Here is a 13,060-nt window from a genome sequence, read left to right on the forward strand (position 1 = left end):
AATCTTTTGTCATTCTTCCGAAGCATCGCTCTATACTTAGCTATTTTTCTGAGCTCGCGAAGTATTTTTTAAACTCGCAGAGCTTGGATAAATGGGAAATAATATTCGGACGCAAGCGAACGCGTTTTTTGGACCATTTTGTGCCGATATTTGAACGAACGACAGAAACGACTATATTTAAAACTGTTGCGATTGTAAAGACAGGCTTTGGATATGATCGAATAAATTTCTAAAGCCTTTAATTAAAGGAAAAGATACCCAAAATGCGCGGAAATAGAATTCGTCAAAGAACATCAGCTTGAAAAATCAAGAATAGATTCATCGACGTTTAGAATTTTGTGAAGCATGATCAAAATTTCAGCGTCGATCCCGCTAAGAAACAAGAACCGATTTCACTATGTTTCGAATTTTATGAAAATTTTGGAACGACGTAAAGTGACGAAAAATAGCGAAAAATTCGCGGTAAAACCGCGGCGTAAGATCGCGAGAAAGATCCGGTGGTTCCCAGATGATTTCGGATCGGCGGTTCTCGTGATCCGGTGAATCATTCGCGGCGACGAAAGCGTTTTGCCAGCCGACACTCGGGCCTCGAGGATCACGAAGCCAGTTTCCGGTAATTATGCAGAGCACGCGAGAAGGATCGAACACCCGTTACACGGGATGGCCGATGCTCGGTGCAGTGGCTCTTCGTGGAAGCTTCGCGCGTTTCGTTGCGTTTACCCTCGCCGTTTCGTTTGCGTTTACGTTCGCGTTTACGTTCGCGGTTCGAGTTTCACCTCGCCACGGCGCCGAGCGGCGTGTCTCGAACGTGTGCACACCTAATGGACCCGGCAGAAAGACCGCTTCCGCCAACGAGCACCGATGAAGATCGCGGTCTCCGCGAACAGCTACGCGATTCGCAATTAGATCGACCGATTTAGCCGGTGTTTCCACGTACCCTGCGGTTTCTCGCCATTCCGCGAATCCGCTCGCTGTTTTCGAGGGAATTAACGGATCGCGAAACCGTTTCGCGTGGAAGCCGCATTCCCGATACCGTCGGCCCATTAACTGCAGTCGATTTTAATTTCCAAGTCGACGTCAAAATTCTGTATTATTCGAGGCTGATGGCTGATCGTTCTGTTGCGCAATTTTTTACGAGGTCAAATGACTTCTAATCACTTATAATCACTTTCAGTTTGACTGTAACAGTTGACAGATTTTCTCAGCTGGATTATATTAGATTTTGAAATATAATTAAATTTATTTGTATTCGTGTTCTTAGTTATTTGATATTTTTAATCAGTATAGTAATTGAATCAAATCGTGCATAATTTCATTTGTAGGTCGATTTAAAAATTCGATATTATTCTATCTTGGCAGCTAATCGTTCTCTTGCCCAATTTTTTATCAGGTCAGATGATTTTTAATTACTTTTAATTCGACTGTAACAGTTGACAGATTTTCTTTGTTAGATTTCATCAGATTTTGAAATATAATCAAATTGAAATATAATTAATATTTTTAATCAGTATAGTAATTGAATCAAATCGTGCATAATTTCATTTGTAGGTCGATTTAAAAATTCAATATTATTCTATCTTGACGGCTAATCGTTCTGTTGCCCAATTTTTTACCGGAGATTGTCTTTAATTATTTTTAATTTGATCAGAATAGCTGAAAGATCTTCTTCATTAGATCGTATTAAATTTCAAGAATCGATGAAATCCATGCAACTTTTGCATCGCAGACAAAATCATTACAATAATAACATTATAATTTAATCCACAAACGAAGAACGCGAAGTTCACAATTTAATCCAATTCACAGCATCGACGATCGGCATCGTTCGAAGCACCGACATCCGACGTATAAATTAAACACGATTAATTTAGATTGCCGATCATCTTTGCTACCATTCAATGCCTTCGAACAGCAGAAACGGCCGAGTGATCGTTCGAAGTAGTTCCGGCATCGAATGGAAAACTAAAAACAATAGGCAAAGTCAAACACACAGAAGCCTCGCAAACTTCGTGCCCGTTGAACTTTCTTCGAAACTTTCGGCTCGGCGGTTCGGCTCGCACGCGATAGAACGTTTCGCGAAATATATTATAATTTAGCCGAAGCTTTCGCAAGGGGGTCGAAAAAAGGACCTGGAAAAAGTGCGAATTAATCGGTGAATAAACGAAGTAATTAAGTGCCGGATTAAATGGCGCGAGCAGCGGGGTGGGGGGCAATCGGCGAACGGGCGCAGCAATTAAAGCTGAGCCGGTGTGTAAATAAGTTTGTCAGGCTAAATGAAATCGACTCTGTGTGCACGCGCACGTACGCGACCAGCAGGGCAGCAGAGACTATTCCACGGAACCCTCCGAGGAGTTCGGTTTGATAGGACACCGATTGCGCTCGCGCGCTGGAAAAGTTCCCTCGAAGAGGGAGATATCTCCGAGTTTGTCCGACTTCGGGGCAGGACCGGACTTTGTCGGACCGGCTTTCGGCCGTGTTTTATTGGCGATTGGCAACGCCGGGGTCAGTCGATATGTTCATACGTGGACGTCGCATGAATATTAAACGCGGCAAGGAAAGGTTCTCGTAATACGGTATTCAAATCGCACGTCCCCCCCGCAAGGAGGGATAACACGTTCGAACACGGCCAGCTGGAAAAAACCTCGAGCCTCGAGTGGGACGTTAATCGATCAACCACCACGGTATCTGTATTATCCGATACCAATTAATTCTTATTCGCGCCTCCGGCCGATTATCGGGCGAACCCGTAGCCGGGGCCCGTCCGGGAGAACATTAAAATTGATACTAAATCACGGGAACGTGCTAATTCGCATCTAGTAGATGATAACGAGCGTGAATTATCCATCAAGAATTTATCTGCGAATTTCAAACATACTGATGGGAATTTAATTAATTCGGAACGCGGCACGCTCCGCCGTGCACGCCCCGTTACACGTTGGCATAGCCGACGGGTGCCCCGCCGCCCGTTTGGTCGCCCGTGATTATGGCTAGTTTTAATTAACGGGGAGAATCGCGCGTGAAACGATGTTTCGACGAACACACAAAGATGATTCCCCCGATGAACTTGTAAAACCGGGTTGACAATCGATGGTGGAGCGTTCGAAATGTGGAACACGATCGACGGATACGGAGAGTATGCTATTTTGTGTTTATATAGCGTTCTATCGATCGTTTATATTGTTCTCGCGAATTAGCGCTAACGAATAAAATTTGAGAGCGACGATGTTCGATGTAAATTTCATCCTGGAATTTTGTAATTTGTAATTTGCCCGCTAGCGTGTAAATAAATACTAAAGCGTCGAGGTTATATGTTATATAATCAATAATGTATAATGTATAATAAATAAGTAAATATATAATACTATATAATATTATATAGTTTTATAATTTGCAGGCAATTTCACTATTTTCACTGTTTCTATCTATTTTGTTCCGGATTATGTGTACTTCATTTGAACAATCTAAAAGGGCCCAGTAGCCAATAATTAAATAACAATAATAATTTTTACGTATCGCATACATTATGCAACGCAACCCCATAATGTCACATATACCGAAAAATAGAAGCGGGTCGTTCAAGGGTTGAAAAGTATTTTCATAGAAAACAATCACAGCTTCGTGTGTTCTTTTGACCGATCAAACTACTATGCCAATAAAATCGCATCAAAAATGACCGTTAAATAAAAGAGTTCAATAATACGTTCGTTATTGCAAACCGGAGTCGAGCTGCTCTTTCGAGGGTCGATAGCACGGCTAAAAATAAAAGTCTCGCGAAACTCGAGCAAGACAAAGCCGATGACAGAATAATTCTCTGAATATCGAAAGGAAGAGTGAACCGACACTTTCCACGGTTAATTATGCAATGGAAATAAAAGCTCCCGGGCGTAGAGCCGACGAACTTCCGTCCCATTGATTCGAGAAAACCTATAAAACGATCGATTCGAAATTCGTGTCGCCGCGTGCACAGCTCTCGCTGCGATATCCGCGGAACAAACGTTATTCCGAATATAATATTCCCGGCTCCGTAAACGGCCGCGGAGATTCGGCTTTTCCGGGGCGAGGGTGGCAACGGGTGGCGGCGAGAAGGGTGGCGACGGCGCGCGGGGGTGGAAGCGCCGCCGCAATGGTATTTGTACATCGCGACGCAACGCGAGCGTAACAATGTTCCGCGGAACATCTCTTCGAGAGGACTCGCGGGACTGCACTTGCGCGTTGCACTTGCTCTTTCCCTTCGTCGCACTCGGGAGACCGATGCAACGAGTGTCGCCGCCGCCGCCGCCCGTTTCCAACCCCGCGCCGCCCTCCGCCCTCGTCCGACCCCCGCCCGCGCGACGCCCCGCGTACGTTAACATTTCCATCGACCGGCCGTGAAAACGACGAAACTTCCTCGCGCGTCGGAATCGGGAACCAAGCGAGTTCCCGGCCAGGAGCTCACTTAATCGACGTCCAGTTGACCTAATCGACTCGGTCTTAATCGCTCTCGTCGACTGCCGGCTCTAGCGCCGCGCCGAGGGAATACAGTGGCCGAAATAACGACAGCTTCGTCTCGGGGTAGGTTCTCCATAGATTTTTCAATCGAATCGATTTTTTCACTCGAAATTTCGAAACGGCGGATAGATTTTGAAATATCGGGTGATATGATGGGTGATATGATGTATAGTAATGTCTCCCTAATTGACGAGATTGATTGTCCACAGAAATGGACAATTTGGGAAGAGGAGACACGATTATTCGATCCTTGCGGTTCAATTTTATAGTTGTTGACAATTGAAAATCATAAGAAACGAGCCACGGGGCTCGAACAATCATATCTCCTCTTCCAAAAACGTGCATTTTTGTGTCCATCCGAGCGTCGATTAGAGAGACATTATTGTATAACGTGTTATAAAAATAGATCGTACGTGGAACTGGATAAGCCACGATTTTGCTGGAATGTTTCAAGTTTCATAGAAATTTTTAAGGCGAAAAAAACGTTCGTACTAGTCTCTTGCCATTTTTCCCTGATTCTACGACATTTCATCTTCCTTGGGAGTTCTCTTCGCGATTAATTAGTTTCTAATCTCACTTATAATCATTTTTTAGATATGGATATAATAATGTTTTAAAAAAGATCGTACATGCAATTGGATAAGCCACGATTTTGCTGGAATGTTTCAAGTTTCATAGAAATTTTTAAGGCGAAAAAAACGTTCGTACTAGTCTCTTGCCATTTTTCCCTGATTCTACGACATTTCAGCTTTCTTCGGAGTTCTCTTCGCGATTAATTAGTCTCTAATTGCATTTAAGATCATTTTTTAAACACGGATACAATAATGTCACGCGAAGTTACGTTTATTTCGCGCGAAATTTCGAAATTTTTCTAATATCATTGCAATCACCATATTAATAAAAACTAAATTACTTGAATACATATAAAAACTTTCGAAAAAATTGTTCAAAAACTGCGTCAATCTCGTCCGTCATCTAGAATTTCATTCGCGACAAAAACGAGTAAGTCTTGAATTTGAGATTTCTCAAATTTTTCTTTGAACTGTAAAAAACTTCAATGGAATTGAAGAATGTTCGCGTATTATTCGCGACGAACGGAGGTTAATCTAGGTCAATCAATTTAAGATCAATTTCCACGATTCTACCGTCTCTAACAATCGATACAGGCAGCTTTCATTTCGCACAGAGATCCGCGGTCTCCATATAATCGTCCAATCGAGACCAACCACGTCGCACGATTCGATAAAACAATCGAACACGCTGTCACAGAACGTCTAAAAAGCTTGCTCCGCGATCGAACGCCGCCGAGGCGGGGGGGTGCACAGACGATCCGGCAGAAAGATACGGGATCGCGGGTCCGCAAAAAGGACCGCGAATCGGCCGATCGAAGCCGCGGCGGGCCTGGTGGCGCGGGAAAACTGGATAATCCGCGATTTATAGGGGCTACACGGGAATCGAATTTAAGCGGGGTTGGCCGGGAAGGGAAGGGGCGGAGAAAAAAAAGGGAAGGTCGGAGGGCGCGGGATCCTGCGGCAACGACGATGGTCCGGCAGGAAGGTTACGCGAGTCCGAATATCCCGGAGCGGACAGTCGGGCCGTAATGGAAGCCTGAAAATCTCTCGATTAATCGGCGAGCGGGCGGCTCGGGGGTCGAATCGGGCTTGCGGAGGCGAGGATCTGGGGGCGGAGGGGCGGACGGGAGCCGGTGATAACGGCAGAGAGCGGCCGAAAAAAGAACGCGATATTCAGGAGCCGGGCTGCTGGCTAGGCTGTGCTCTGGTCGGGCTCTCGTCGGGCTCGGGCCGCGCGCTGCGCGCCGGCCGGTGGTCGTCGCCGAGCGCAATTAGCAGCCGCATTTACGATGCCTACTGGCGCAACTCTCGTATTTTCCCACGGGCAGAGCCGTGAGAATAATTCATGGGCCTCGACGGTGCTTCTATACCAAACGGCCGGAGCACGATGGGACGAGGATGCGGCCGGCGCGCCGGAGAGAGACAGCCGAGAGAACTGTACACCGGCTGCCTAGCTGACAGAGAGACCAAGAGAGAGAGAGAGAGAGAGAGAGAGAGGGGAGGGGGGCAACCGGCCGGCCGGTAGTATCGTCATAAATTCGCGCTCCAAGTGGAAAAGCCTGGAGAACGGTAACCGTCGACTACCCTCGACGGAAACTGCGCGAACGGATGGTCCATTTCGCGGTGATTCCAGGGCCCGACCTGTCTGCTGCGACCCGGCACCACTCCAACGAGCGTCGGCCTTCCACCGTTCTACGCTCGTCCGATCCCTGATAAGAACGATCTCTCGAGTTCGTTCTACCGGCTGGACGCAGTCCATGGCGAACCCTGCGCCAGGATGATGAGCATCGGGAGGACGCGTTGTCTCTGGCCCGACTGGGAATAGAGGGCTTTCGATTTGCTGGAGCTAAGCTTTGATCCCTGGGGTAGTCCCGATTCCTTGATGGTTTCGACACTTCGAGAGGACTGGGAGGATTCAGTTGGCGGATTAAATTGTGGCTAGAGTTGAGGCTGGTTCGTAAAAGTTGGGGCGGTTGTTCGATGAACGAGATTGACCGATTCTGGGGCCTCTTTTTAATAATGGTAATACTGCCCGCCGTAGTTGAATTGTTTTAACTAGCTTTTCTGATCATCCAAAGATGGAGATTGAAGTTAATAGAATGACTTTTTACGGGATAAGCGCAACATGTACCGTTTGAGATCGATTAACAGGTTTCCAGGAAAAGATTGTCTAATAATAGTTTTGAAGCTTTGATTCAAAATAATAACAGTGAAATCCTTGATTCATATTGATGAGCTGTATATTGTTGGGCGTAAGTTTAGGCGTTTTGAGATGTTTGTGCAAACGTCTTCTCTAACATCTCAACTAATATCTTAAGGTTAGGTAATATTATAGAATCGGTCTCTTAATCCTTGCATATTTATAAAATTACCGTCAACTTCTACTGTCAAATTAGACTCCCTTAGATGTTTGTGCAAACTTCGAAGCACTTCTCTAACATCTCAACTAATATCTCAAGCTTAAATAGCATTCGTCAGACCAAGTCTCTTAATCCTTGCACACTTATAAAGTTACCAACAGCTTCGACTGTCAAATTAGACTCTTTTAGATGTTTGTGCAAACTTCGAAGCACTTCTCTAACATCTCAACTAATATCTCAAGCTTAAATAGCATTCGTCAGACCAAGTCTCTTAATCCTTGCATACTTATAAAATTACCGTCAGCTTCGACTGTCAAATTAGACTCCTTTAGATGTTTGTGCAAACTTCGAAGCACTTCTCTAACATCTCAACTAATATCTCAAGGTTGAATAACATTCGTCAGACCAAGTCTCTTAATCCTTGCACACTTATACAGTTACCGTCAGCTTCTACTGTCAAATTAGACTCCCTCAGATGTTTGCGCAAACTTCGAAGCGTTTCTCCAACACCTTAAATCCGAATAAAGTTCGACGCGCAACGTTTCTCAAATCGCGTGCATTGCTCATCCCATAAAAACCCACGACGACCATAAAATCCGCCATTTCCCGACGGTCCAGGCGGAAGAAGTGGCCCCCGACGACGTTTGCACTTCGACTCGGCGTAATATTTTTGCACGTTCTTTAATTAGATTCCGGTGGGAAGTTTAGTCGAGACATTAATATTTATCAGGGCATCCGGCGGCGAGTGGCGGTCGTTATCTCGGAAGCGGTTTTTCATCGGAACAATTTGTCCAGGGCGGGCTCGTTCGTCGCAGATACGTCGCAGTCGGTTTGATAAACTGTTGCCTGACCCAGTTCTATTCGTGAATAGAGAATAATGATGCCGCGCGCGAACGGCCCCCTCCCTCGGAGGGGGGCCAGGGGGGTCGTGGGAGTCTTCGAGCGGCCGATCCTCCGGCGACGAAAACCGCCGCGCGTCGGTCGTCCGCCGCGGAAAACAAGTCGCTCCCGCCTTTCGCGGTCCTCCGCGTCCGATAGCGCGCAAACCGCCGCACGTGCGACGATATAATGCACTGGTTTCAGGATCGGTAAAAGCTGGCAGGTGTTGCCAGGCGCGGCCGTTAATTTATGGACACGGCTTAACAGCGATTATCAGCGAATTGATATCATTATGGCGCCGCGATATTGTGACACACGTTCGCTCCGGCATCGCGATACCCGGGGGGAGGGGGGAGGGGGGCGCAATTAATGTCCTTACAGTAGGTGGATCTGTTATCGGCCGATGGGGCGCGATTAATGCCGTGTCGATGGCCAGGTGTGTAGGCGGTCCGCCATTTTCGAGTGTCGCTTTCACGGAGGAGGAATTTGTCGACAGCGAGCGCTGCTTAATTATCGGCTTTCTGCTCGGATTCGGGCCTTTGTCCGACGCTGCTCGCTCGATCGTCCTTTTCGCGACGTAAATACGTCGTCGGATTCCCCAACAGACTACCGGCTTCCCGTAGTTGCCGAGTAATTATGTTCCGACAAATCGTCGTCGGCCGCCGTTCTCCGACTCCGCTGTTTTCGATCTGTCCACTTATTTTTGGTTACGCAGCTGCCCGGTTTTAAGCGGCCGTTACATCTTTTTTTTTTGTCGGCGATTTTTTAAATGCGAAATTCAAATAAATAAATGGCCTAATCACGGTGGTTAGACTGTTTCTCTAAATGTCGAGCATTATTGGGTTTATAAGGACGCTGCGTCAACCCTTATTATCAACCCCTTTCAATGGAGGCCGTCAAGAAAATTGTATTCAGCGGAAAATATCAACCTATATTTTTAATCAGTTTTTTTCAAGGTGTACATATAGGTGTATATGTATATTCGTTATAGGATACATTGACTGATATTGTCATATTTATTTTTTAAATGTGTCCTTATATAGTACATAGTATTGCACATATTATATTATACATATTAAATTTAATATTATAAAAATTAATATAATTATGAATTTTAATATGATATAAAGCTATATAAGAACATATTTAAAAAGAAACATGACAATATCAATCAATGCATCCTATAACGAATTGATGCTATAACGAACGAGTTATATAACCCCACTGTAACTACAAAATGTAAAAAAGGAACACATTCAAAAAATCGGTCATCTTGTGAAACAATATTCTGCTATAAAAATTCCTTCGGTACGCATTTTCAAGCCACGACGAATGCACTCTCGCATAAGAAAGACGTTAGAATTGGTAGCAAGTGTGAAAAAGTTTGCGCAATCTTCCAAGATCACCGAAATCAATCCCGACCGACGCGTCTCGCAGCATCGAACAGACACCGTCACCGAGTTCTCGCGGAACTTTCATCGGCGTTACGAGGATCTCCGGTTGAATCGGCGGGCGTATCACCGCGTCCCGGCGAAATCGTGCGGAATTGCTTCGCCGCGCCGCGCGGTGTTGATTTAAAAGGAAACGCGATTACACGCCGCTGAAGATTGCCGGTAATCACGGCCGCACGTGACCGGCGTCGGATACGAAAGGACGTGAGCCGAGGAGCATCTCGAAACCGCTTCGCGATAACTTTCCGCGTTCGATTTCGCCGCTCCGAACGGCTCAAGACGTTCGAGACCTCGTTATCAAAGAGAACACGAAGTTTCGCGGTATTTCTTCACGTTTCCGTACAGCGTTTGACTGCGTTTGCTACTGTTTGACAATGTTTGCTGGTGTTCGACGATATTTGCCACTGTTTCACGGTGTTTGCTACTGTTTGATGACGTTTGCTAGCATTCGACGACGATGCGACCTCAAATATTGTGCACCAAATGTGTACAATAAGATTTGTACACCAAATCTCGCGGGTTCGCAAATCTCGTTTCGATCGCTGCCGACGGTAATTTGAGAGGCCGGATTAATTGATCGCGCTCTTTGTGATACAAGAGGAAATTATGCTATTTTCCAAGCCTTAACAGTTCAACGGTTAAATGGTTTCGCGTGTAGGTACAAGAAGTTCGTGTTGCAACGTGTTTCGTGTCGAGATCCATTCTGTTCTATCGGATTGGGTGATGTGTCGTGTCCGTTGTCAGCTCGGTTTCCGTTTTGTGTCTAAAATTGGTCTCAACCCCTGCGTGCACTGTTGGGTGCCCCGGGTATCCATTTCTATTTCTCCTAATTTTATTTGTTCCCAATTTCTGTTTCTCGCGATCTTGAATAATTCTTCGCGATGTATCGCAAAAGCGCTCCCATTTTTTCTCTAGACCTTCAAAATCGATTAACGTTTCGCGGAAGAAGATTTATATAAAATATTTTAAACGTCCAAGCTTCGAATATCCTGAACGTTTTGGTTGTACGCGCAAGGGTTGAACTGCAGAAATGGGAAACTTCGAGGAAATATTTTCTGTCTAGCAACAAATTAATTCGGTCTGTTTCAGATCGATCGAACGGTACTTGCTGCTGTTTGACAGTGTGTGATAGTGTTCGATAGCGCGTGTCAGTGTAGAACAGCGTTTCCTGGGGCACATCGTGGATCGGTTTAAAACGGTAACAGTCTCGGACCCGGTGGCCGGCTCTCGAGCAATCCGCGGGTCAAACTTTCGATTAGTTTCACGGCCGTGTCCGTGGAATCGCCGGCTCGAAATAGCTCGAATCGAACCGGCACGCTTCAAGGATGCCCTTATAAATAGACGGGACGTTTCGACATCGTCTGAACCGTTCGACAGGCTATTTCTTTCCCACGGAACTCCAGCCACGGTCTCTTACGTCTTACGCAGTACAAGACGTACGCGAAGCCGGGGAAACGCGTGTGAGAAAACTACGACGGCGAAGTACGGTGTTCGCTGACTCGAGGAAATGTCCTCCTGGAGGCACTGGATAAATAGAATATTATTCGAATGAATACAATAATTCATGCGAATAAAGAATTATTCGAATAAATGGAGTAATTCTTCCGAATAAAGAATTATTCGAATAAATAGAATAATTCACTCGAATAATGAATTGTTCTAAATAGAATAATTCAATCGAATAAAGCATTATTTGTATAAATTGAATAATTCTTTCGAATACAGAATTATTCGAATAAATACAATAATTCATTCGAATAATGAATTGTTCTAAATAGAATAATTCAATCGAATAAAGTATCATTTGAATAAATGGAATAATTCTTCCGAATGAAGAATTATTCGAATAAATAGAATAATTCAATCGAATAAAATATTATTCGAAATAGAATAATTCAACCGAATAAAATATTATTCGAATAAATGGAATAATTCAACCGAATAAAATATTATTCGAATAAATGGAGTAATTCTTCCGAATAAAGAATTATTCGAATAAATAGAATAATTGATTCGAATAAAGAATTATTCGAACAGAGAATAATTTACGCGACGAGCAATAAGAAAATATTCGACCGAAAGGGATTCATTCGAATAATTATCCGAGATAAATATTTGTAAAAAAATGGCGCAGATTGACCGTGTCGGATCGCAGCAGGACCCCGGTCGCACCGATATTCGACTACAAAGAGCGATTGTGCCGGGGTAACACGAAAATCGGCGCGTGTCGTTCGCCGAGACGCGGCTCGAAAAGGCGCCGAATGGCGGCGGCGGACGCAGAAGACCGGTTGAAAGAGGACGTTCCATTCGGTTTTTCGCCGGAACAGGGGAAATAGAGAAGGAAGAAACGGCGCACGTCGTTGGATACGTTCCATTAACGTGGCGACAAAGTTTCCGTCGTTGGTATAGGGCGCGAAATTGTGTTCTCTCGGGCAGCCGACGAAAGCCGATACACACGGCTAGGCGAAACGGCGAGTCGATTCGGTTGAACGACAGCCGCGATATGACCGCGGGACAGAGAGAGAGAGAGAGAGAGAGAGAGAGAGAGAGAGAAAGAGAGAGAGAGAGAGAGAGAGAGAACGTTGTATCGCCCGAGAAAATTGACTTATCGACCGAAAACCCGACTTCCAACGACAGCACGGTTAAGTTAAAGGCAAAGTTTCGACGCTTACTGGTCGGACGAGGCGTATCGCGGACGATCGCCTTCGTGAAACCAGTCGCCGGCTATCCGATTCCCGGGGGAATTGAAACGGTGCTAATGGCGGACAGAGCAAACGGCTGCTTACCTTCATTATGATGTCTAGGTCCTCGGAGTTGTCGGCGGGAACCGGCCTCGAACTTGTCCCCTGAAACAACAACACCATGCAAATTAAATCCTTGCCACGTAGACCGGATAACGACGATAACACACGCAACAGATTATACCATAATTTACGATGATCTAATGTATAACCGTGTAAGTTACTCCCCATGAGGGAAGTGATTCTAAATGCACCGAGTCACAGAAAAGCGTAGACTGACCTCGTAACGGTACCTCTAAATCCGTTTCGATCTAAGTTGTATCCGTTTTAATCGACAAATGCGTTCTCAGGGTATCTCGAAAGGGTATCTCAATCGTAAATAGATAAATAAATACAAAAATTTCAGTCAAGCACCAGATTGATCTATCGATATTTCTATAGTTTGTAAAATATTTTGGAGCTAAAGGAGAACGATAGGATACTCTGTTTCAATGCAGAATAGTTATAGAAGTGTTTTAGCCATGTAATAAGGGCACAAAAAACAATTGTTACAAAAAGAAAAGAAAGAG

The 13,060-nt window shown here is 45.1% G+C and overlaps 1 protein-coding gene across 10 annotated transcripts in view; it reads right to left on the reverse strand.

Moving 5' to 3' along the window:
* Positions 1 to 13,060, reverse strand: part of lilli (AF4/FMR2 family member lilliputian) — a 447,030-nt gene that overhangs the window by 123,606 nt on the left and 310,364 nt on the right. For all 10 annotated transcript variants that reach the window (XM_033478325.2, XM_033478322.2, XM_033478326.2 and 7 more), the window contains one exon: positions 12,537 to 12,596. In XM_033478325.2, the coding sequence (XP_033334216.2) occupies positions 12,537 to 12,596 (60 nt within the window). The remainder of the gene's footprint in view (positions 1 to 12,536; positions 12,597 to 13,060) is intronic.

Source organism: Megalopta genalis, chromosome 3, assembly GCF_051020955.1.
Source record: "Megalopta genalis isolate 19385.01 chromosome 3, iyMegGena1_principal, whole genome shotgun sequence".
In the NCBI taxonomy this organism is placed as follows: domain Eukaryota; kingdom Metazoa; phylum Arthropoda; class Insecta; order Hymenoptera; family Halictidae; genus Megalopta; species Megalopta genalis.